The 26,265-nt window shown below is 39.6% G+C and overlaps 2 protein-coding genes and 1 long non-coding RNA gene across 10 annotated transcripts in view; 1 reads left to right on the top strand and 2 right to left on the bottom strand.

The window, feature by feature from the left end:
- Nucleotides 1–26,265, top strand: part of TRPC5 (transient receptor potential cation channel subfamily C member 5) — a 270,889-nt gene that overhangs the window by 157,046 nt on the left and 87,578 nt on the right. Inside the window, exon 4 of the mRNA XM_005614425.4 lies at nucleotides 1,968–2,489. Coding sequence (XP_005614482.2) covers nucleotides 1,968–2,489 — 522 coding nt within the window. The remainder of the gene's footprint in view (nucleotides 1–1,967; nucleotides 2,490–26,265) is intronic.
- LOC138921712 (uncharacterized) overlaps nucleotides 10,847–26,265 on the bottom strand; it is a 69,795-nt gene continuing 54,376 nt past the window's right edge. For 4 of the 8 annotated variants that reach the window (XR_011434536.1, XR_011434530.1, XR_011434531.1 and 1 more), the window contains 2 exons: nucleotides 16,656–16,699; nucleotides 10,847–12,619 (listed from right to left, as the gene is read on the bottom strand). This is a non-coding gene — a long non-coding RNA (uncharacterized lncRNA). Of the gene's footprint in view, nucleotides 12,620–13,385; nucleotides 13,521–16,655; nucleotides 16,700–26,265 lie in introns of those variants that run through there. The other 4 variants (XR_011434537.1, XR_011434532.1, XR_011434534.1 and 1 more) reach the window with 1 other exon arrangement.
- On the bottom strand, nucleotides 12,742–13,351 carry TRPC5OS (TRPC5 opposite strand). The gene has a single exon (XM_070256719.1). It carries the CDS (start codon nucleotides 13,210–13,212, stop codon nucleotides 12,880–12,882), a length of 333 nt encoding a protein of 110 aa, XP_070112820.1. The 5' UTR covers nucleotides 13,213–13,351; the 3' UTR covers nucleotides 12,742–12,879.

Below are 26,265 nucleotides of genomic sequence, written 5' to 3'. Positions count from 1 at the left end.
TTACTTCCACCCCTGTCCTCCTGCCTCTAGATCATGATAGAGATTGATGAATGCCCCTGCCCTCTGAGAAGGGGCAGATTCCCAGATCTGAGCGCCTTTCTTCTTGGGCAGACTGTGACACATTGCTCACTTACTCTCTCTCCCAACTCTAGGCTTTATGCCTGTTGTTGTGTTTTATGTTCACTACCCATTCAGACCTACTTCTTCCTTAGTTGTAGGCTTATGTTAATTTCTGAGATTATTCTTTCCTGTGTCCAGTTTATTTTATGAGCCAATTGCTCACTTCCTGCTGTGTTGTTTGTAGCTTCTCCCTCTAAATGTTTAACAATGTTTTCTCACTGCTACACCCAAACAATTGATGACCAATGTGCAACCAGCTCTCAGCCATCCAAAGGCTGATGCGACCACTCCGTGAAGGAAACAGATTTCTTGCAAACTCCTCCCCCTCCGTCTCCTCCCCTTTTCTGGCCACTTCCTGTTTGAGAATCCTTCATCTAAGGTGGGAAGGAGGCAAAGATGATGAAAAACTGTAGCTCATCCTTTTGTTAGTTCGCCAGCAACTGTGGGTTTCTAAAAACAAATTTTAAGAGCAAAAAGAAACTATTGATTAAAACATTTGTCTATTCTGTGAGACTCAATTATCCATGTTTTGTTCTCCCCATTTAAAATGAGTGTCGGAACTGCTGTGTTTTTTTTTTTTTAATTGTATTAAGATCAATATTTCACAATCTGCTGGAGTCCTACTCATGGTTTGAATACACAGCTCCACCCCTCCATGAGGCCTCCTCTGACTAGTCCAGTCCTCTTTATTCTCTAGATCTGGATCCTATCACACGGAGATTCTCCTGTGGGTCTAATAAGCTGCCTCTGTTTCCCTATTAGACTGAGAACAGACTGGGTCCCAAAAGACACATTTTAAAGTTGAAAGATTTTTTTATTCATTGATCAGGTTCTGCAACCTCACCCAGAAATGCTCCGGAATACCCAAAGAACCCCTCTACCTTTCACTTGTAGCTGCTACTTACACCAAGCATTACATCATGGACAAAATTTTATCAAAGGCGCTTTGGCCCTCCTCCAAGCCTAGAGGTCCTCATTTAAAGAGTACTTCTTCCTTTGGCACATATGTTAGCTCAGCGACAATCTTCCTCAAGCAAAAAGAGGAAGATTGACAACAGATGTTAGTTCAGGGCCAATCTTCCTCACCAAAAAAATAAAAATAAAATAAAGAGTACTTCTTCCTGACAATAACAGATTCTCTCTACCTTTCCTACAGAAAGTTGGAGGAACACAGTCTGGCCTTGTTCTTTGGTCCCCTGAAGTCCTATATACATACAAAGTCAATGTAACCATTTGAGAGTGTCTTCAGTTTCCATGGCTAGCTTTAGTGGAATGGTCTTTAAGATTACTGGTTGTCTTTAGCCTTTCAAGCAACTATTTCTGCAGTCTCTAGTGCTCACTTAGAACTGAATACATACTACTATGTACTCCTACTTACCAACTTTATGTAAGTCTCCTCTACCCAACTCAGCTCCAGAAGGTCAGGAAAAATGTCCTTTACTTCTCTGTATCCCCCATTGTGCCTCAGACAGAACTGGGCATGTTGTGGTTGCATAATTTTAAGAGCCAAGCTCTAGAGTCACATTGCCTGGGTTTGAATCTTTGCTCTGCTACGAAAAGCTGTGTAACCTTAGGTATGTTCTTTAACCTCTGTGTGCCTCAACTTCTTCATTTGGATATTTACCTCACAAGGTTGTTGTGGGGATTAAATGAGTAAATACATGTAAAGTGCTGTATACCTGGCACACAGTAAGCAATCCACAAATAGCTATCATGGTCAGAAAAGGAATTGACAGAAGAATGGCGACTCTAATGCCTGAATCACTACCCTTTGATGGGCCCCATGCTCCCTCTCCCTCCAAGCCTTAATCCTGCCTTTTTATGCTTTTTCATTTTATTGTATCTAGGTCCCCACTCTGATGATGGACACCCAGTTCTCCGAGTTCACACCAGACATCACTCCCATCATGCTGGCTGCCCACACCAACAACTACGAAATCATCAAGTTGCTTGTGCAAAAACGGGTCACTATCCCACGGCCCCACCAGATCCGCTGCAACTGTGTGGAGTGTGTGTCCAGTTCAGAGGTAGACAGCCTGCGCCACTCCCGTTCCCGACTGAACATCTATAAAGCTCTGGCAAGCCCCTCACTCATTGCCTTATCAAGTGAGGACCCCATCCTAACTGCCTTTCGCCTGGGCTGGGAGCTCAAGGAGCTCAGCAAGGTGGAGAATGAGTTCAAAGCTGAGTATGAGGAGCTCTCCCAACAGTGCAAGCTCTTTGCCAAAGACCTGCTGGACCAAGCTCGGAGCTCCCGGGAATTGGAGATCATCCTCAACCATCGAGATGACCACAGTGAAGAGCTTGACCCTCAGAAGTACCATGATCTGGCCAAGCTGAAGGTGGCGATCAAATACCACCAGAAAGAGGTAAGCTGAGCTCTTCTCTGCTTTCAGGGAAGCTTAAGCTCTCCAGAGCACCAAAGCAAGAGTCAGCATTTTTCTACCGCTTAGCCCTCTAACAAACAAATGTTTAGACAGACCTCAAAAACAGTTAGGTTCATTTATCCAAGTCACATGCAACCTCTGTATATTTTCTTTATGGTCAGATAAGGAAGGAAAATACTGATCATCTGATTCTTTGATGGTAAAGCACTCATTCATCCAACAAATGCTTGTTTAGCACTGTTCTAGGTGTTTGAGATGCAGAAAACAGGCAGTGACCCTGCTTTCATGGAGCTTACAAGCTAGTGGTGGACACTAAGTAAATGATCACATTAGTGGATATATAATTACAAACTAATGTAAGCGCTCTGAAGGAGAACTTTTATGAGAACACATAACAAATGATCCTCCCCTACGTACTGGAGACATGGTGGGCAGTGATCATGGAGGGCTCACTGCCTGGATGCTGTTAACTGTTGACAGAACTGAGTCCTTGGCAGCCCCTCAGCAAGAAGGCTGAGATATGCATTTGAAAGATGGAGTCATACTCAGGGTGTGTAGTTCTGTGGAAGGCTGGAGCAACATCTGTGATGAGGTGATCTCCAAACTGTTAGGGTTACCTCTTTGAGGGAGGTCAGCCCAAGCAGATCACAGGAGAGGCTTTGCGTTCCAGCTCAGCCACATTTACAATCTAGTCTATGCTGTTCTATGCCATCTTATCCAACAATTTTGGGGAGCCTCCTAGCAAGCCTAATTTAGCTCTTTAAGTAGGCAACACAGTACCGTGGAAAGAGCTGGGACTTTGGAGCCAGAGAGACTGAGGATGGAATTCCAACTCACCAGCTGTATGACCTGAAGAAAGTCACTCAAATTTTCAGGACATTAGTTTTCTCATTTATAAAATGGAGATGGCAATACTTCCTCTACTTCATAGGGCTATTATGGGAAATAAATGAGAAAATGCTAGTGGATAATGCATGGCACAGGAAATACTTTAATGTGCATTTCTATCTCTCTTCCAATGCTACCTGGAGTCAGATTCAAAGAGGTGGAACCAAGAGGTGCTTGGTATCTGAAGAGCAACCAGCAGTGCCATCTCTTCATGGGTCCGTGCTCTGAGGCAAATCACATTGTGCACTAACCCAGGCCCTTTCTCTCAGACAAGAAAAAAAAATACTATGCCTTTGTAATGAGGCAAAAATGAGTACCAGGGGCAACCTCAAAGGGGATGAAAGATGACAAAAGAGCAACAAGCAGATTGAAAGGGCTGCATTTGGGGAGATAGTAAATGAATAGGCCCACCTCTGCATCTCCTTATCCTGGTTTTGCCACTACTTGCTTTGTTTCACTAAGCCTGAAGTTACTTAACCTCACTTTTCTCTTCTGAAAAATAGGATAATAATGGGAGTACTTACCTCCCTGGAGAAATATAAAGTTTAAACAAAATAAAACAGGTAATATGCTTATGCACAGCACAATATTCAGCATACATTAGGCATTCAATAAATATTAGCTGCTGTTATTAATTTTCATGGTTACACACGAGGGACCCATGGTATGTGGTCTGATTCTGTGTACTAAAACTGTGGATAATAGATACACCAATGGCCCATCCTCTCCCTTACCCTTCCCTTCCTTCCACTGCCCTGCTGTTGATGTGTAGTATCAGTTGTGTTAAGTAATCTGCTGGAAGGTCTAATTGACTTTTCTTCACTTTGATATATGTGCATATTTCCATTAATGATGTATATTATGGTTTTAATATGTTTTTCACTTTACATAAATTGTTATAATACTGTGAGAAAAAAAATCACAGATAGTTTTAGAACATGAATTGCTTTCAGGTAACAAAATGGTTAACGGGAACAGAAGTGTTAAATAATAGATATTGGGGGCCAGCCTGATGCCTCAGTGGTTAAGTTCGCACACTCCACTTGAGCGGCCCAGGATTTGCAGGTTCGGATCCCCAGCACAGACCTAAGCACCGCTCATCAAGCCATGCTGTGGCAGTGTCCCACATACAAAATAGAGGAAGACTGGCACAGACGTTAGCTCAGCAACAATCTTCCTCAAGTAAAAAGAGGAAGATTGGCAACAGATGTTAGCTCAGGGCCAATCTTCCTCACCAAAAATAAATAAATATAAAAACAAACAAAAAAATAGATATTGCAGAATATAACTAAAGTCTGCATTCCTTACCTTACTAGATAGCAGATAAACTTCATAAATCTAGGTCCCCATCCCCCTGGAAATTGACAAAGTATTTATTTTCAGTTTCACTGCAATATTTTATCAATTTTGTATTGATAGATCATCTCCCAACTACTTATCACTTGACCCCTTCTGTTCCTGTAATCTTCATTGGCCAATTTTAGTTAGTGCTCCATTTGTAAACCATTGTGATGACTTCCTCACTCTCATGGGAATCTGCTTAGTATATGACCATGGAATCACCCTTGGGTTCTACATTCACTGCCCTCCAACTTTCATTAACCTTCTCATCAGTTTTTCCCTCATGTTTTAGTCCTTTTACTTTCCTGAAACTTTGTCCCCTAGTCCCTTATTTCATAATTTCTCTTATTATTGTTATTACAGAATATCTCTGTTACTATATGGTCACATAATATCTTTTTCAGCTATTATATACCAAATAGCTATTATACCAAACTGAATGTTTCAAGGGGTTATATTTCTTTTTTTAATTACTTTATTGAGGTCATATTGGTTTATAACTTTGTGTAATTTCAGGTGTACATTATTATATATCAGTTTCTGTATAGACTGCATCATGCTCACACCAATAGTCTAGTTTTTATCAATCACCAAACATATGTGACCCTTTACCCACAAGGGCTTATATTTCTTTTTGCCCTCTTAATTAGGCATCAGATATTCCAAAATTGTTTTCAGGGTCCATTTACCGTATGCAGTCAAGTGGAAAGAGTTATTTGTTTTATTGTGGTAAAATATACGTAACGTAAAATTTACCATTTTAACCATTTTTAAGTTTACAGTTCAGTGGCATTAAGTACATTCACGTTGTTGTGCAACCATCACCACTAGGACTCATTTTTTGAAGATGTCCAAATTTTGGGGTGTCCACTTTTCTTTCACTAGTGAGTCCATACAATTAGTTTCATATTTTGTGGACCACATTATTTTTAACCCATAACACTAGCAAAGGAGTACCTTGTAACTATTCAAATTTATGGATATTCAGCAGTAATACAAAAGCAATCCAAAAAGCACTGTATTTATGCAAAGATCAACAATTTTAGGCCTGGTGGTATTCATCCATCATTGTGAATGGGAACTCTGGAATTTAACAGACTGAGCTGTTTCAGCGAGAGTACATCAAACTCCAATTCCAGGTTTGCAGCAAATGCAGCAAGGACAGTGAGTGACTCTCAACTTCAATGTCCATAATTTCATGAAAAAGAAAATACTTTCACAGAGCCACATAAACCCAAATATGGCCCAAACTTTAGTCTTATAACTGGAGACTTCAGAATAATTTTGGGATTTATATATTTAGCTCTCAATTTTCCAAGATAAATTACCTTAACAATGGCCATGGATCAATTTTAGTTTAGTTTCTCTTCAAACTAAGCCACACTGATTAGCAGGGGAGGCTTAAGAATTCAGATATACCTTAAGGTTTGCACTCCAAAGGCACAGCTTCCAGAATGCAAAACATGATTTATACTCACCAAGATCTATAAATCTCTTCTGAATTGTGACTTCATTTCCACTAAAGAACTCAGTAATCCTTCCTAATCTGTGAATTACAGATTTTAAAAATTCTGTGATTCCATTGAGGTTCTAATGAGTATAGTCTCTAATTGCTCTCTATTCAATCCACATATCTAGTTTAAGACTGAATAGTTTCATCTCGAACAAATCAGCAATGTCCTTACTTGGGGGTGTTTTTGTAATTTCAAGTTTACTGTGCTTGGATAAGGAACACAATCCTGCGCGCTACTGAGGTTCTCACAATTCAGCTGTCTGTGAGCACTTCATTCTCAGAAGTTCTTGAGCTGAGGAAAAAGACTGATAGGTCTGGACAATAAATATCTAGAATCTAGTCTTTAAAAAAAGTGAAACATACACACAGCACTTAAGGCCACAATGTAGGATATAAGGGAACTCGGCAAACCGATCTTTTCTTCAGACACAAATAAATGAATGAAAACTAACTTTATCTTTCTATTATATCTATGGCAAATGAACTCAGCTTTTCTATGTTAGATAAAATTCCTCAAATTCCTTAGAGGTATATAGTAGTTTATGTGTGCTTACTCATCAAGGAGAAAAATATATTAACATCTTACATGAGTTACACTCCAGAGTTTAGTGGAACACATTCAGTTTGAAGATTGCATGTTGGGAGCCCTTAAACAAGTTGACGATATTTTTCAAAAGGCCAGCTTTTCCAGATGACCTTTAGGCCCTGAAGAAGGCTAGACAAGAATTATCTCCTAGGACCAGAATTATTCAGAGCGGAAACAACCTGTAGTTGTGAATGGGACAACTGAGCTAAAAGAGAAAAATAGTCTTTTTTGTCTTACTTGATTCCATACTTGACTCCAGTTGGACCATGAGGTTCTAACCTCAAGGATGGGTAGGTTGCTTCCTCAGTGTCTATACTCAGAACAGGACTCAGAACAGGAAAGAGCAGATGCACCACTTCTCCACTTCCTCGTGTCATCCCTGCTGACACCCTGTTCAATCATTTAAAGCATGCTGTAATTCCAACCGGGCAGAAGTACATAGTACAAATGGGAACTTTCTCAACAGGGGAGGGTTTGTAAGAGGGGAGCATTGGAGACTCCTGCACCAGGGAAAAGTACCCAAAGATAAGCTCACGCACATCTAAATGTTTCAAACAAACAACATGTCTGTCTCTTAAACCTTGAGCCAAAAAGCTGTATTCCATACACACACACACACACACACACACACACACAAAACAAAACCAGACAATATTTTTCTCTATAAAATGAGCTGCAACACAACAGATTTTCCAAAACTGGAAGTTAGGGGGCTGCCAATATTTAAAATTTAGAAGATATAGCTTCAAGAAAGGCCAATGTATGGCTGTTAGCTCAGGGCCAGTCTTCCTCAGCAAAAAGAGGAGGATTGGCAGTAGTCATCTCAGGGCTAATCTTCCTCAAAAAAAAAAAAAGGCCAATGTTTCCCCAAGTTTAAGTAAGAATAAAACTATTAAAAATGATCAATTTTGCCAGAATTTGTTATAATCTAGAGGCATGTGTTTTCAACAACAGATTTTGTTAATGGCATCATTGATTAAAGGAATCTGAAACACTAAAGTTGCATCTCATAACTGTGGCTCCATAGTCCACTTTACATGAATATTCACGTTAAACAAAAAAATACCTCTTAAGATGTTTTCAGCATTTTACTAGGGTCTTTAAGATGAAATTGTGACAGGGCTAAAGAGTTCAGTGGTTTTCCTTACGTTGCTAAAATGCAGTTCCATTCTTCAGAGATGTAAATGGAGATCACTTTCGAACATTCTTTATTACCCTGGAGAGATGTCACATTTGAGACCAATGGATAGTTGTATCTGTCAATCCATGTAACTCCCAAATAACTTCAGGAACTAAAGGCTATTCTTTTTGTTTTTTAGGGCTTTTTGGTTGGTTGGTTAGTCAGCTTGTGAGCTATCGGTTATATAGGCAGAAGACAAACAAGTTTCAAATGCACTGGAGGGAATAGGGTCCTTGAAAATATAAGAAGTATATGCAAGAGGAAATGGCTAACTACCTCCAGTCTATTAAGATAAGCCTATCAATACAAGAACAAAATAATCAGCTTTGACATAAAAAGCAATTATTAAAATCCAGTTGGTTGATAGTGGGTTGGTTGATAGTGAACTTTATTGTTCAGTGTTACATAACCTCCTCAGGAACAAAGTCTTAGCCTTAAATGGAATATAATCCAGTATTTCCTGAAAGGCTTTTCATTGCTGTTTTTTCTCATTACTATTCCTATTAGAACTCTAGCAGACTCCCAAAAGGAATTTAACTTTGTAAAAAAAAAAAGAAAAAACAAGTTCAGAAGAATGAAACAAAAGCTGATTTCAGACTATAACTTTGACATGGAGTAAGATAAAGAAGGTCTAACCTGTTAGAAAACACAGGTAAAACTATTGGATAATCTTTTCATGACACATAGACTTTCAGGTATTGTCATATAGACATGTTTCAGATATTCCTAAAAAGTCCTGATTTCATATATTCCGTCCCATTGTCAGATATATCATACCAAAGGCTTTGAAAACTCTATCATTTTATTTGTTCCTAATTGCCATTGATGGTAGGCACAAAAATTATAACTCTCATTTTACAAACAACAAAGGACTATATTTCAGAGATTTGTTCAGCATTATCCGACAAAGCCAGAAATAGAACTTCAGACTCCTGGTACAATACTCTCTCTGAGTACACTCCACTTCTGTTGAATCGGGTCTTTTACGCCAATTTGGTAGCCTCCAAATTCACCACCGGGTAATTTAAGATGACCGCAAGTTCTCTGATTTTTGAATGAATGTTTATTAGTTAAAACCTGTTAAAACATATAACAATAAATTGGTGTGGATCAATAGCTAATAAGAATTAGATTCAAGTGTAGTCTAATAACTGGCAGTAATAATCACACATAAGGATGCAAATATGTAGTCACAAATTCCAACACACTTTAGCCAAAGCACACAGAGATGAACTTCCTAATTCATTGCCATCCACCAGCCTATCTTCCTTGGTTTTAACACCTTTAAGTTTGTCTCAGAATTATGAGCCTGTCTTCCTCTCTATCGCTCCATGTCATACAAGAATTGGCTTTAGTGTTGGTCTTAAGAAGATCCAGAAAAGGGCTAGTTTGGATAAAGGACTAGCCACTCTCTCCATCCTCCTGGAGGAAAGATGCAGGATTTCAATCAGAGGTATCTAATCAGTGGACTGCCAAATTCGTTAACATATGTCCCTTTAATTGGGCTGGTAAGTGCATAACTTGTATCAGTTGCCAATCAGCTGTTTTGTATCAACATCAACAACTCAGGGTTGCCTAATTTGCATATGACAAAAACAGGGCTTGGGTTCATAACCTGCTTAGAAACTAACTCTACACCATGGTTTTCCACCATAAACAGCTGCATAACTGTTGACAACTTATTACTTTTCTTCTCTCCCCGGAAAATACCTTCCCTACTAACACTTGTTCCTAAGTATTTTCTTATTTCCTACACTTATTTCTTACCATTATTAACTCTATTTCTAATTCTGTTCCATAGAGCAAACATACTTAATATAACAATCTATTGCTTAGGGCAGGGTTACATCTTACCAATTCTTAAACAGATATAATCACAAAATCAAAACAAACATTGCAATATATTTTTTATCTAGTCCTGAGATGCCATTATAGTACAATCTTTCCAGGTGAGCCATCTAGCCAAGAGGCTAGCCAGTTTCACATATTATGAGATTGTAGTGTCTTCCTGCTTGGACTCATAAGGACCACGTTGACCATTAGTTGTTTTAGAGGCTGGTTCAAGCTTTATCTTGTTTCAAGGTCTAGAGCGGTCTCAGATTTCTCTTGACGATTTTGATGACTTGCTTGAGTTAGTATGGTTGTTTGCGTTGTCTCATTAATACTAACAGTTTTAACAAGCTCACATTAATCTGTTGAGGAATTGCTGTAAAGTCCATATTCCAGAGTTCTACTTGGAATAGCTACCCTTCAGTATCTGCCATACTTCAGGAGCCCCACACCTGCCCGTACAGTTAAACTGCTCACCAAATAGAATTTGTAGCAGACTGATGGTCTCTCCTTGGATACGTTTTCTGATCTTGCCCAAGTATTTACGCTTTGAGTTTTATTTTGACAGAAAATGATAGCCCAATTTCCTAAAGTCCAAATTCCTCGTGGAGAGTGTATACCTTCCTCGGCTGTTTCTAAATCTTTAATTAAGGCATAGGTTCTACTTTTAACTTTTATCCAGTTCCTCTGTTATTTTTCTTGGTTGGTACATGTATGGATTTCCTTGTTTAACTGTTAGTACTAATCTTCCTTGTAAAACTGCTCCTATTGGAATGGTGGGATAAGCTGATTATTCTAGCTTTCCCACTGCTCTATTTAAGTTAATTTGGCATCGTCCCTTTACACTTGGGCTTGCCGAAGTGTATATCTACAGTGTATGTCTAGAGTCGCCTTCACGGGGAAAGGCAGGCTCGGTTTGTCCAGTCATTGCAGCAGGAAAGTCCCTCAATGTCCTGTCTGGTATGGCTTGTAATTATCTACACTAGTTGCTTGATGATACAACTTTTTTTTTTTTAAAGATTTTATTTTTTCCTTTTTCTCCCCAAAGCCCCCCGGTACATAGTTGTGTATTCTTCGTTGTGGGTCCTTCTAGTTGTGGCATGTGGGATGCTGCCTCAGCGTGGTTTGATGAGCAGTGCCATGTCCGCGCCCAGGATACGAACTAACAAAACACTGGGCCGCCTGCAGCAGAGCGCGCAAACTTAACCACTCGGCCACGGGGCCAGCCCCTTGATGATACAACTTTTATTTCTCCTCTTTGTGCCTCTGTTCACCTCCCTAAGTCTCCTGGATCTTCATCTACTCTATAAATTTTTCCACATAGCAGTCTATCATGGAACTTTCTCATACTAAGACGTTGAGTAGCTCCATAAGTTCTTCTGCTTTTCCAAAAGGTCTGTGGCAGCTTTTCTTGATACAGCAGTCTCTTTTTCAAATTTGTTCAATAAACTTATTCTGAAATTTAGTGAAAAAACGGACATGTTTCACCTGCTAGTGCTCATCCAAATAAGACCTGGTTATATCATCTATAATTTTCCCCGTTTACCTTTAAAGATAGCTAATTATCTGTGTATCCAGACCTCATTTAGCATTAGATGCAGCATCTGTTATGTTGGTTAGCCCTGAAGTCATCTGTATTAAATGTCTTTTTAATCTCTCTGATTATAATATGCTTTAGGACTCTATCTGAATTGGTATAGTCTGGTTTCCACCACTGTGGATTAACTTATACATGTCATTTTTTCACAATTCGCATACACCATTTTATCTAGTAGTACACTTTTATGTCTTTACCTAGTTGTTGCCCATGTCATACGATGCAAAAGCCATTCTGCAGGAGGGAGGACCATAGTGTCCCTCGGCTTGTCTGAAGGGTGGCTATTCTTCCAGAAGGAAGTGACTGTACTGTATGGCATGGAATTAGCAGGATTGGTGAATTTCCTGCACATTTATTTTATCCCTCTCTGTTTTGATAGAGGGGTCCTCCAAATACTGCATTTCCTCTTCTGGTATCTGTAGAATTATTGCGGCTGAATACCAGTCCACATTTGAAGTTCATTATTGCTCCCATCTCTCGATAGTTAAGATTTCTATGTCAAGGTTGTAGGAGGGTCACAATAATAAGCCTATCAGCTATTCTTTATAAACTTAGCTATACCCAAGAAGATATAGTTTATCCACTTCTACTTGTGGGCCATCGTCTCTAAGCCTGTGCCATAAGTGTTTGACTTTCCATCGGTGAATAGTCCTTGCAGGGCTTTGTCTAGCCCTCCAGTACTAGTAATTCTTTCTCGTTGTTATTTGGTATAATTTGCCATTTCCATTTTGGGAACAATATTGCAGAGTAGTTATGATGTGGGTCAGCTTTTGAGGGAACAGTCCTGCATTGGAACCTCTTGGCCTCAGCTTTTTCAAAGGTTTCTCCCTGGCAAAAGTTCTCTGAAAGCCTTTCTGCTGTTTTATTATCTGATAGATGCTGCTTTTTCAGAGTTATTTCCCCTGGTCTGCTATAGCATCCTTTGGTTGACTCATTATCTCCTGAAAGCCTAGTAAGGAGTTATACCTTTTCAAGTAAAAGTGTCCCAATATTGTTCTGTTAATGTGAATGTATTCATTATAATACCATCCTAGGGGATATTCTCCTTTTGGTTTCCATTCATTGTAGAACAGTCAAACTGGGTCCAATGACGTGATAGAGTTCATCAGGTCTTCACTCCATTGTTAGGTGAGGAGTTTCTTTTCTTTGCTATTGTTTGCTCCTGTTATCAGAAATCCTAGCAGGAGAATAAGTACAGATAAAGAAAGAACCATATAGCAAAAGTCAGAACATTTTATAAATTCAAAGAAGAAAAGAGCCCAGCCTCTGCTGGAACTAAATCAAATATTACTTGTTCTATAAGGTATTAGTAATGAAATTAGTAAATGTGCAGAACTGGGAGAAAACTCACATTGCTAACAACATTCAGAAAAATCAGAATATATCTGAAACAGGGAAATGATCAATTCTCACATTCTCAAGGGGGAAAATTAGGTCTTATTCATTTTTTAAGTCCTCATTTATCCCAGAGAGTATGTCTTCAGATAATTCACCTGTGTCTAACATAGCTTGATCTATATCAAACATTAGGTCTTCATCTTCTCCTGGCGCAAGTATTGATTCTAAATCTGAGAGTTCAGCAAGGTCTGGCAGTGGAGCTTCCTCGAAAGGAGATGCATTTGCTCCTATCGGTTCTGCTCTATCATTTTGCTGTACACAAGGAACTTGTTCTTGTGAAATCAACTGTAAAAGCCCTTCAGCTATTCTTATTAACTTGGCTACACAATCAACAAGTCCATCAATTAGAACAGGGAGTGACACAGACTCCATGGCTCAGTGCTCTTCCGAGTAGATAAAATATTACTAAAAGCTATAGCAAATGGGCCCTTGGTGACAATGGATCCTTTTGGGCTAGCAATGGTTCAGCGGTTGGTTTGGTCGAGAAATAAGACTGTTGATAAGATTATGATAATGATTAAGTACAGAATGAGGCCAGTGGTCCTATAGCACTTTTTGATAAAGTTGGTGAACTTCCCTCAAAATTTAGATATGGTATTCTTGTTCGTATTGGTAGTGAACTGCTATTTCAATGACCATCAGACAGATTGCCACAGCCAAGAGAAAACAGCAAAGCAGATCTAATAATAGAAAAGAGAAATATAAAGATTAGTATCCTTTGAGGCTTTACCCATCCTACAGGTTTTGGCTCTAGCATAAGGTTGAGAGGGTAGCCCTAGCTATTGCTCCCCCATCTCTGATGGCCTTATGAGGATCTACCACCCATACTCTTTCCTTTACACTACTCATGTTCTTTACCTCTTCTAAGGAGATTTGAGAACAGTGAGCAAAAGTAGTTTGTATATCTTTCTTGAACATCTCTGTTCAGGAAGAAACATTCACTCAGTCTTTCAATTAATTCCATCTTTCTTAGAACCTTTGCCTCATTGCCATTTATATCTGGTGCTGCTAAATTCCTTCTGTGTTTTTAATAATCCATTCATTAAAGTTTCCAATTGTCCCAGCAGCCTGGGGAATTTATGGTAAATGAAAAGTCCCACATTCTCTGTCTTTTGCCAAATTTTGGACAACTTCTGTTATAAAATTAGTCTCTTGGTCATTTCCTATTATTGCCAATATTCCATATCTAGCAGCTCGTTCCTCCAACTTCGTTCAAAGCCATGGTTGTACCATTCTCATCTGCATGTCTAGGGTGCTCTGCAAACCTTCTCTGTGAGCAAGTTTACACTTCTGTAAGGCAATATTCTTTGTTTAAAAATCTATAGATTGGCCCAATATAATCCACCTGTCACATCTGTCTGGTTTACCACCCCCACTTCCCTTAAAAATGAGTTTGTTGAGTATGCAAGTTTTTAGTAATTTGATATATCTCTTATAGCTTACTTACTCGTTTGATTCAGTTTTTTTTCACTGTCTCCTCTGCTTGCCTAGGACGTTCATGTTCATATGCCTTGAGGCTTCACATGCCCATTCTGCAACCTTAAATTGAACTGACAAGGGAGCTGAGTGCGGACTTGGAGTTTCCCAAGACTGCAGAGTCTACATTAGTTTTGGGGGGCAGGTTGTCTCCTCTTTTATTCTAAATAAGTTATTCTCTCTTTCTGTTCCAGTGAGCTGGTACGTGTCCTACATGAATTGCTGAATTCCTTTCATTGATTTCTTTCCATATCTCTCTTCACCAGATTGTTTTTCCTACAATAGTCTAGTCTGTAATTTTCCATTTATTAGAGCATATATCTCCAGTCCATGGCTGATCAGTGTAGCTATATACCTTTGGCCATTTGTTTTCTTGGGAAAATAAACACATTAAATTTCTAGTGACCAGTCCTTCAAATTGGGCTTAATTCCTCTCTCCAGCCTAAGCCAAGCTTTTCCTAGTGGGAGTATTAGGAAGTAGCCACCCATCTCACTCCTTTAAGATATTGCCAAATCTATCACTGCTCTGTTTACAGCAGTTCTGACCAGAGTGAAGGCCCAGCAAGCCACAGGCTTTACCTCCCACTAACTGTACTCCTTAGATCTTTATTGGAGAACAGAAAACCATCAGTCAGATGGTCTGTGATTTTCACATGGAGCTTACTGGTCTCCAGAGAGCCTGGTTTGACCCACTCAGTTATATATTATCTCCACTTAGCATAAGTCCTGTCAAAACCACACATTTTGGGGCTGGCCCCATTGCCTAGTGGTTAAGTTTGGTGCACTCTGCTTCAGCAGCCCAGGTTTGGTTCCCAGGTGCAGACCTACACTACTTGTCTGTGGCCAAGCCGTGGTGGCATCCCACATGCAAAATAGAGGAAGACTGGCACAAATGTTAGCTCAGGGCGAACCTTCCTCAAGCAAAAAGAGGAAGATTGGCAACAGATGTTAGATCAGGGTGAATCTTCCTCAGCAAAAAACAAAACAAAACAAAACAAAAACTTTTTTTTGTCTAAAATCTTCATAGTAGACATGCAGTTTGTCCTGATGTCATGTTGTCACAACCATGATGACCAGAAAGCATGATTTTGGTTGGAGGCAACTTTCCATCTGAAATATGGGAGAATGGGTACTAGTGGCATAGCAATTTATTTTATTAACTCAAAGGATCTCTGCATTTTTTTTTTTTGAGGAAGATTAGCCCTGAGCTAACTGCTGCCAATCCTCCTCTTTTTGCTGAGGAAGACTGGCCCTGAGCTAACATCCATGCCCATCTTCCTCTACTTTATATGTGGGATGCCTACCACAGCATGGCTTGCCAAGCGGTGCCCTGTCTGCACCCAGGATCTGAACCAGCGAACCCCACACCACTGAAGCGGAATGTGTGCACTTAATAGCCTACCCACTGGGCTGGCCTTGGATCTCTGCTTTTTTGATTAGAGGAAAAAGCAGTCTGGTGGAAGGAAATAACGGAAAGAAATCCTGAACACAATTTGGTATTAATGTAGAGCATGACTCAGCTCATCAGAAGGGAAACACAGGAGAAAGGGGTGTGTTAAACATTACCGGAGAGCCCCCTCACATTTTTCAAAGGAAGCAATAACCAACTATTATGGTGCTCAGAGCCCAAGGGCACAGAGGGTGACATGAACACACTCACGCAAAATCTGTTTAACTTCTGGCTTCACTTTCACCAGGTTTTGTTTTCTGTCTCAGCTTCTCTACCTCCCTCTAGGACTCTTTTATTCTTCCTCTTGGTCTATATACTTCCATCTATTTACCTACGTGTTTCTTTCTATTTCACTTTCTCTGTATCTCCATCTTCTACTATCCCTTTCCATCATCTTTCCTTCCATCTCTCTCTAAACTGGGAAAAAGCTAAAAATAAATTATATTCCATTTATCAACTTGATAGTGTATTTATAGAGTTTTACACTATAGAATCTAAACATAAAAAGCAGAGAGGTAGGACATTTCATATTTTGTTATCTTATAAAGACAAATGTAGTTACTTATTACTTATGCAACTCGATTTATTTTTTCTATCACTTGATCCCCTTAGATGGGAAAAAAAATTCCTGACCTAGCCTTAACTCTGTTGACCATTGTGCTAGCTATTCCACAATTCCTATCTTCAAAGTTTCTTGGAACCTAGGAGCTGGGGGTTGCAGGAGGGCAGGGAAGGTGTTGAGAAAATGTTAAGTTCTGCAGTGCTAAGAAAGACTAAGCGTATAGCACCTGCTTATTCCAGTTACCCCGATTCCCAAAGCAACCAACCCCTGACACCTTAGTTTGCCTAAAAGGGTATTTCGGGTAGTTTGTGCCTAGCCCCAACTCACCTTAAGGGCCTTTTTATTAGACGTTCTCTTTGCCTGGGATCCCCCTGAAAAAAAGCAGTTTATTGTCATTCCGGTTTCAGCTTAAATATCATCTCCTCAGATTTCTGACCCTCCAACCTGAAGAAAGCCCCCTAATCATCCCTTTCTCATTATGTATGCAGTGCATTTTTGCATTATGGCACCTATAATTACCTCATCTTTTCTTGTTTATTTATTTGTTTTTCTGTCTCCAAACCCACCCCCACATACATATAAACTAAAATGCAAGCACCATGAGATTAGGAAGCTTGTCTGTTTTGTTTTCTGTTGTGTTCTCAAGGCACAGAAGGGAGGCTGCCACATAGCAGTTAATCATTAAGTGTCATTGAATAAAGGAAGGAAGGGAAGGAGGGAGGGAGGAAGAACTTTTAGATCTTTCATTCAGTGAATATTATCAAGTTTCAATCATGCATGAGGATAGCAGGGGATACAAATATAAACCAATTCATCAAAGCACACAGTTAATAAAATGAGCAGCCGATCCACAGATTAAGAGAAAATATTTACGAAACATATATCTGACAAAGAACTTGTAACCAGAATATAAACAGCCCCTTCAACTCAATAATACAAAGACAAACCAACCTATTAAAAAATGAGTAAAAGATTTGAACAAATATTTCACAAAGGAAGAAAATAAGTAGCTAAAAAGCACATGAAAATATATTCCACATCATTAGTCATCAGAAAAATGCAAATTGACATCACAATAAGATACCACAACACACTCACTAGACTGGCTAAAATTAAAGACTGACAACACCAAATGTTGACAAAGATGTAGCGCAACCAGGATTCTCACATGTTGCTGGTGGGAGTGTAAAATGGTACAACCACTTTCAAAACATCTGGCAGTTTCTTATAAAACTAAGCAAGTCCCTATCTAGTCCCAGCAATTCCACTCCAAGGTATTTACCCAAAAGAAATGAAAATTCACAAAATGACTTTTACGAGAATGGTTATAGCAGCTTTATGCATAACAGCCACCAAAAAAAAAAGTGGAAAGAGCCCAGATGTCAATCAAAAGGATAATGGATAATCTGTGGTATATTCATACAATGCGATACTAATCAGCAATAAAAAGAAAGCCACTACTGATAGGGACAACAGCACAGGTGGACATCAAAAACATTATACTCAATGAAAGAAGCCAGATACAAAAGAATACGTACTATATGATTTCAAAATTCATATGCAACTCTAGAAAATGCAAAATGATCCATTGTGGAAAAAATCAGAATAGCACTTGCATCTAAAGGAGTGGGAACGGATTAGGAAGAGGTAAAAGAGAACTCTCTGGGATGATGGTAATGATTACGTTTTAGAATTCTGAGTCATAGAGGAGTATGCGTTTGTCAAAACTCATTGAATGGTACTCTGAAGATTTGTGCATCTCACTGTACATAAATTTTACTCCCCCCAAAAAAGTAACCAAGCACAATTCTCAGCCTCAAGAACTATATCTCAGATGGGATGACATGGCCATAAATAATTATTCTGATAAATGCTCACATTTATGGAAGACCTATTATGTTTCAAGCACTGTGAAACCCACTTTTCTTGCATTAGTACATTTAATCCTCAAAATAATCCTATGAAATTACAGATGGAAAAACTGAGGATCCGAGAAATTAAGTAACTTGCCTGTGGTCACATGGTAATTAAAGGTGTAGAACCTGAAGTCAGCCCAGGTCTGACTCCTAAAGTCCTATGCCAGAGGGCACAAATTCAAGTACCTACAGGAGCAAAATTTGTCTTATTCGGGCCACAGCTGACATCTCATTGTAAACAGGAATACAGTTGAGAATGTTAATCTCATTTGCCATCCTTGGAAACCGGCTGAATTCCAAGATGGCTGTGAGGACCAAGGCGGAGAGAGAGAGAGAGCCTGATCAGTCCCCTTAGGGATCCCCATTATTTGTTATGGAAATGTGTCCATTTTATCTGCTCTTCCACTGACCTACTGAATGGGCCCAAACACTCAGAAACTATTCACCAGTGATAGAGCTGAGATGGATGAGAGGGTCAAGGTTTTGCCTAGTAAATGTTTTCTGGACTTTCGCTTTCAAGCGAGATGTAAATTCTCCCATCGCAACTAAAAAACAACCACCAAAAAAAAAAAAGAAAAAACGGATAAACTGCAAAATTGATAGGTTTAAAGATATCTGCAACCTTTGGAAACAAGGACAAGAGTAACTAAGATTTCAGAGAGGAAGAGCCCTTCCTAAGTGAGCTGATAATCATGGTCTTTTTTCTTCCCCCGAGATATTTGCTAATTCTGGGAACAAGTTGAAGATAAGGTTTGGCCCAAAGGCAGAGGGTCTCTACCAAGGAACGAGAAATCTGCATAAAGTTTGAGGCTAGCATAATGGATTGTAAATTTAAGAAGCCTTAAACGCAGGGGTAGCTTTACTCACTCGAAGAAGTTAGCTGAGTTCTAGGCTGGCGCCCGCGCGGAAAACGCAGAGTGAAATGTCGTAAAGTATCGCAGTATTTCTGAGACAAATTCTCACTAGAGGGAGGGGGACTGCCGCAAATACGCTGCTGGTTTCTCGCTCAAAACGTTACCTAGAAATTGAAGTTGGGAGGGCATGGGGAGGCTGACTTAAGAAGCTCAAAACTATTCCCAAAAGTGCTTTGGGCAAGGAGATTCTAAAACTTATAAGGATATATAAAGGGCTTAGTATAGCCAAAACATCTTGAAGAAAAACAAAATTGGAGGACATACACTCTCAGATATCAAGACTAGCTATATAGCTGTAGTAATTGTGACAGCATGGTCCTGGGACAAGGACAAACAAATAAACGAATGGAACCGTGACCCTTACCTCACACCAGATACCAAAATAACGATAATAATAAAAATAATAGTAAAAATAACGATAATAATTTGAAATGGATCATAGTCCCAAACATGAAAGGTGAAACAGTAAATATTCTAGATCAAACCACAGGTGAATATCTTCATGACCTTCAGTAGGCAAAGGTTTCTTATTTGACATAAAAAGTATTAATTATGAAAGAAGATTGTCAACTTGGATTTCATTAGAATTAAGAACTTCCATTTATCAAAAGCACCTTAAGAGAGTGAAAAGGCCAACCACAAGCTGGGAGAAAATATTCACAATACATTTATCCAACAAAGGAACTGTATTCAGTATATACATATGTTTTTAAACTCCTTCAAATCAATAAGAAAAAGACAATCCAACTTTAAAAAATAGAAAGAATTGAATGGCTCTTCACAGAAGAGAACATCCAAGTGGCCTACAAGCATATGAATAGGTTTTAATCCTTATTGTTCGTCAGGAAAATGCAAATTAAAACTACAATGAGATGCACAAAACCCCACCAGAATAGCTCAAATTGAAGAAACTGAGAATACCAATCATCGAGAAGAACACAGAACAACTGGAACTCTCACACATTGTTGGTGAAAGTGATTACTGGTACAACTACTTTGGAAAACCGTTTGGCAGTATCTACTGAAACTCAACATACATCTATCACATGACCCTGTGATTCTAATCCTAAGTACATAACCCAAATAAGGGAGTACAAATATCCACAAAAATCCATGTACAAGAATGTTGAAGAAATCAGATGCATAAAGGTACATATCATATAAATCCATTTTTATAAAATTTAAGAACAGGCAAACGAAACTATAGAACAGAGGTGAATGCAGTGGTTACATCTGGGTGGGGGGTTATTGACTGGGAAGGGCTATGAAAAGCCTTATGGGATGCTGGAAATGTTCTATGTATTCATATGATTACATATATAAAAGAAAAAGCATTCAACTATATACGCTATATATCAAAAAAAGTTTTATTTTTAATTTCGGATCTCCTTCCTATAAAACCAGTAAGGACAGCAAGATAGTGATGAGAGTCTTGCCAGAGTTTGGCAAGCCAGTTACCACAGCCAATGAAAACAGAATGAAGTCTGAAGGTACAGAGAGGGTCCCTTTGGCCTGTGTGGCTCTCTACTTCATGGCAGTGCTAAGCAGAGCAAGAAGCCCTTATAGCTAGACAGAGTTGTAAACTGATGCAAGATGAGATAACCCACATCTTACGAGTCCCTCAGAAAAACAATTGGAGCAGGGGCTGTGCCATCGATCCAATAACTAGGATCTTTAACCCCATAGATTTTTACCAATCTCACTCTTACGACATTTTCGTCAGTACAACTAATCAAAGGCCACCATTTTTCTTTTAGCCGATAGTCCTACTCTGCTGTTTTGTGATGCTCATAACTGGCAAACTGGCAATAAATGTCTAACAGTAGGATGGAAAAGGAGCAAAGCAATCCAAATCCTCTGGCTCTATGTTTATAGACGATAAGCTTCTCTGCATCAGGCAAGGTAAATTAGTTCATATCCAGGGGGAACAGAGGCAGTTATGTGGGAGAGATTAAAATGTGCCTTTGGTGAGGATAGGTGCCGGTTTCCTATTTACAAACAGTAAATTTTTCCATGATGCTCCCTTCTCTAGTGCTGCAGTACCGTTTGGATACATGCATTCAATAAAAATTTTTTTAAAAACACCCTCAGACATTACTTCCCATTGCCTTCCCCACCCCTGAGGAAAACATCAAGAGGTCCTTGTCCCCAAAGAGCAAGTTTTATCATTTTGACATAGCAGGAGCTCTCTGGGGAGGAGGGGGATGACAATGAACAAAGCAACAGGATTTACCCTTTAAACTCCTTTTTTAATAAAAGCTACAAACCTTTGCCTAAAAAAAAATGTATGCAATAAGGCATTCGCCTGTTATAGGATCTGACATTTAAAATTCCCATGAGCCATCTTTAATTTATCAAGAAAAAAAAGAAATAATTGTGTGGTTGAGGAGCTAAACATGGCCCCTTCTTAAAAATACATGGAAAATTCGAAACAGAAACTCAAAAAAGGGGGAGTAGGAAACGTCCTTATGGTCAATTTAAACCGAATTCTGAATTTCTTCCCTCTTCCTCCAGATTTGCTCACTGCCGCAGAGAGAATCACTTGCTTACCCTTCAGTAAAACTTAGTCACTGGAGAAAAACAAGCACATCTGAAAATATATCTCTTGGCTATTTTCCTCGACAGACAAATAGTTTCTTCAAAACACTATTCATACATGAGGACAGCCACCCCATCTTGACTTGGTGGGACCCTGCACAGGCTTGTTCCTGAATCTTGACTGTTGTGGAACACCCACAGGCCCCCAGAGAGCCTGAAAAGAACTATAATCATTCTAAAAAGATTCTCGGCTTTTAAATATTACCAGTGCAGAGGACAAGATCTAAAATAAGGGAAATAAAAACAGAATTTGGAGGTAACAGGAAAAGGGATTCTATTCCGAAGTCTTTCCTCAGCTTTCTGAGAGGGAAGAAGGAAAGTTGTTCTGTTTGTTTGTATATTTTCTCTAGGAGAGACAGTAGAACGATGCTGATTCTCGTAAGGGTAAGATCTGTGTCAAACATACCTAGGTTCGAATTTCAACTTTTCCACTTACTAACTGGAAGGTTGCTAATCTACTTTTTGCCTCAGTTTCCTCATCTGTTAAATGAAGATAATAACAGTTGTGAGAATTACATGAGTTAATGCATGCAATGAGTTTAGAATGGTGCCTGGTATATAGTAAGCCCTTAATAAATGCTAGCTATTATAATTGTTCTGGAGAAGTTCCAGGATCCAGGAAACAGTGTGTGGGACATCTTGGGTACTGACTAACAACCCCTGGAGGATAGGAGGGGAGACAGCTGCAGGCATTACAAAAACTAGAAGAAAGTACCAGAGATAAAATTCATCTCACAGTTAGAACCGACATGACTTTGAACTTGGATAAAGATGTGAGGGAGTAGAACTGTCTTGTGGCTCTAGTTCATATATAACCCTTTCAGGAGACCTGACGCCGATCAGGTAGGCAATCTTTGAGGATTTGTGGGCCTTCCTAGCCTAATTCCTTCTCACCGTTGAAGTACCTGCACACTCTCGCCCTGGCTCTGGCAGGTAAAAGCTGACTACACTTTGGGCTGCTCAGTGCCTATTCCTCTAATACATTACCAGCTGCATGCAGAAGGCCCTTCACTTGGTATTACGACTACAAATCTTTCAAAGCATTAATTAGCTATTCTTTGGAAACATCTACTCGCAAAGGAATTGGCAAAGTCTTTGAGGCAAGATAATGAAGGCTGTTACCCTGTGTCTAGTGTGACATTACCTGAACCAGCCCAGACTTTCACATCTTCCTATGTGAATCATTTGGGTAAGAAAGGGAACGTGATTCAAATATCTTTGTAGACTTTTTATCCCTTATGATCCTAGCCCATATTTAGTCCTGAGCTTCAAGAGCACCTCTTAGAAATTTAACAAGAGCAGGACTAAGCACCAGTCGTGGCCTCCTCTCTGTTTCTGTGGCAAAAGCCAGCTTGCCAGGAGACACTCAATTAGTTTATTTTGCCACCTGGAAAGAAGACCAGAGGTCACATAGTTCTTCCTTCTGCCTGTAGATATGCCTACTGCTTATCCACCAAAGTAGGAGTGCTTCTGGGTTTTTTTGTTTGTTTTTTTTTAAAGATTGGCACCTGGACTAACAACTGTTGCCAATCTTTTTTTTTTTTCTGCTTTTATCTCCCCAAACCCCCCCTGTACGTAGCTGTATATCTTAGTTGCAGGTCCTTCTAGTTGTGGGATGTGGGACGCCACCTCAACGTAGCCTGATGAGCAGTGCCATGTCCGCGCCCAGGATCTGAACCCTGGGCTGCCGCAGCCGAGCGCGCAAACTTAACCACTCGGCCACGGAGCTAGCCCCAGAGTGCTTCTGTTTTTAATGATCTCAAAATAAGATTCCATAACCTCCCTTGGTATCTCATGCCAGTGTTTTATAGTTTCCACCTTCTGCTAATTATATCCTCAAGTACCTTCACATACATTAACGTATTTAATCCTTATAACAATCCTGCGCAGCAAGGATTATCCCTATTTTACAACTGAAGAAGTGACGATCCAAAGAGGATAAGTGACTTGCCAAGATTACACAGTTGGTTACTGGCGGAGCAAGAATAAGAATCTGATTCTTCAGTCCCTAGGCCCTCTGTGCTGTCTCTTACACTGCGGTCTGCCTAGTGATGCTCTGGGGAGCTCCAAATCACCAGCAAAATAAGAAGCAGTGTTAAGATGTCAGCAAGAACACAATTCAGCTGTGGTGGGTGGCTTACTAAGTAGATCATAGGCCACCAGTCCCCTTGAGGATAAGAATTTCATTGTCCTCATCCCAACAAACTACTATTCCCAGAGTGCACCTACAGTTAGAATGCTCTAGTAAAAAGGAAAAACTACCAAAAACCTAAATGAACATTAAAGTCATCTTAAGACCATATGCTGACCTATGAAAATAAAAAAGAAGACAAGAATACTTGGTCTCCTGTTTTCTAACTTCTCCATTTTTGACCTCTGAGATAGATACCATCAGAATAAATCAGAGGAAGTGAGACAGAAAAAACATCTTTCCTAATATCCTAAAAAGAAAAATGCTTTGTCCTTGGGCATGAATTTATTGTTTCCTTCCTCTCTGAAGATTTCATTCCCCTTCCTCTCAAGGTTCATGAAGGGGCCAAAGATTAGCATTTTAAGCATGGGTAAAGAGCGAATCCTATTGCCTATATGTATGCTTGGCATTCAGAAAAGCACACCAGGGCCACAGCCCTGTCCTCTGGCAAGAGCCCTCCCAATACCAGACCAGCATGCTGCTTAAGCTAAAGGCTGGGTGGACTTGTCTTTACAGGATTCCTTACAGGATTTCTTTTTTCTTTCTTTTCTTTCTTTTTTTTTTTTTTGAGGAAGATTAGCCCTGAGCTAACTACTGCCAATCCTCCTCTTTTTGCTGAGGAAGACTGGCCCTGCGCTAACATCCATGCCCATCTTCCTTTACTTTATACATGGGATGCCTACCACAGCATGGCTTTTGCCAAGCGGTGTCATGTCCGCACCGGGGATCCGAACCGGCAAACCCTGGGCCGCCAAAGTGGAACATGCAAACTTAACTACTGCACCACCAGGCCGGCCCCTGGATTTCTTTTTTAATATTAGCTAGAAGTAGGGGAATTTCAAGGCAGGTTTGTTCTACAAAAACAAAATCTCTCTCTCTCATCTCTTGTGACTGATATTACCAGGTTAAATATTTCTGTTCTAAAACACAGTTTTAATTAAATATAATGGCCACTCTACCTAACCACCCTTGTCAAAGTCACCAGTGACTTACTTACACACTACTAAATCCAATGGTCAAGTCCCAGTCCTTATCTTACTTGTCCTATAAGCAGCATTTGACATGGTTGATCACTCCCCAAGTCCTCTGCCTCTTCATCTAGAGTCACCTCCTTGGTGATTTCATACAGCTGTAAATAATACCTATATGCAGATGACTCCCAAATTTATATATCTAGCTTAGGCCTTTCCACAGAATCCCATGCTTGTGCATCTACTTGCCTTCACATTGATTTATGGTTATCTAAAACTCAGTATATCCAAAACTTAATCCTTGGTCTTCCCTCCAAAACCTACTCCACATACAGTCTTCCCCAGCTCAGTAGATGGCAACGCTATCCTTCTAACTACTCAGGCTGAAAAATCTTGAGTTTATTTTTGACTCTTTCTTTTTCCCACAATCCACAGCCAATCTATCAGGATATCCTGTTGACTCTGCCTTCAAAATATATCCAAAATCTAATAACTTGTCATTGTGAGCCACCATTATCCACCTCTCACCTTGACGATTTCAACAGCCTCCTAACAGGATTCCCTTTGCCTCACTCCAGTCTCTTCTCAACACAACAGCCAGAGTGATCCCTTTAAAACATAAGTCAGATCATGGTATACGTCCATTTAAAGCCCTCTTATGGCTCTCCATTTCCTTCAGAGTAAAACCCAGATCCTTACAATGGCCTACATGGCCCTCCATGATATAATCTGCAACATTATCTTCTACTTTTCTCCCCCTCCCTCTGTTCCAGCCACTCTGGCCTTTCTGCCATTCCCCAAACTCACCAGGCACACTTTGTTGCACTGGCTCTTTCTTCTGCCTGGAATGTTCTTTACTCAGATATCTGAATGGCTGAATCCCTCACCTCCTGCCAACCCTTTGCTTACATCTTACGTTCTCAATGAGAGCTACATTTACCACTCTCAAGAATTGAAGCTCCTCCTCTCAACCTGGCACTCCTGAGTCTTTTTTATTCCACTCTACTTTTTCATTTTTCTTAGAATTTATCACCTTCTATATATATTGTATAGTTTACTTTTCATTATAATTATTATTTATTTTATGGCTCTGCTCTCTAGAAGGTAAGCTCCATGAAGGCAGTGATCTCTGTTCTGTTCAAGTGCAAGAACAGTGTCTGGTACAAAGTGGGTACTCAATAAATATTTGTTGAATGAATAATAGGGCTAATAATTCCTTACACTTTTATAGGACTTTATTCTTTTTCTGTTTTCAATTCGTAGCTCATTTGATCTTCACAATTACCATATAAGGTGGGTAGGGCAACACAGAGTTTACATACATTTTACATTTAGGATAATTGACAT

Source organism: Equus caballus, chromosome X, assembly GCF_041296265.1.
Source record: "Equus caballus isolate H_3958 breed thoroughbred chromosome X, TB-T2T, whole genome shotgun sequence".
NCBI classification, from domain to species: domain Eukaryota; kingdom Metazoa; phylum Chordata; class Mammalia; order Perissodactyla; family Equidae; genus Equus; species Equus caballus.
Note: the sequence above shows the minus strand (reverse complement) of the source record. Positions and strands in the feature narration are given on the sequence as shown.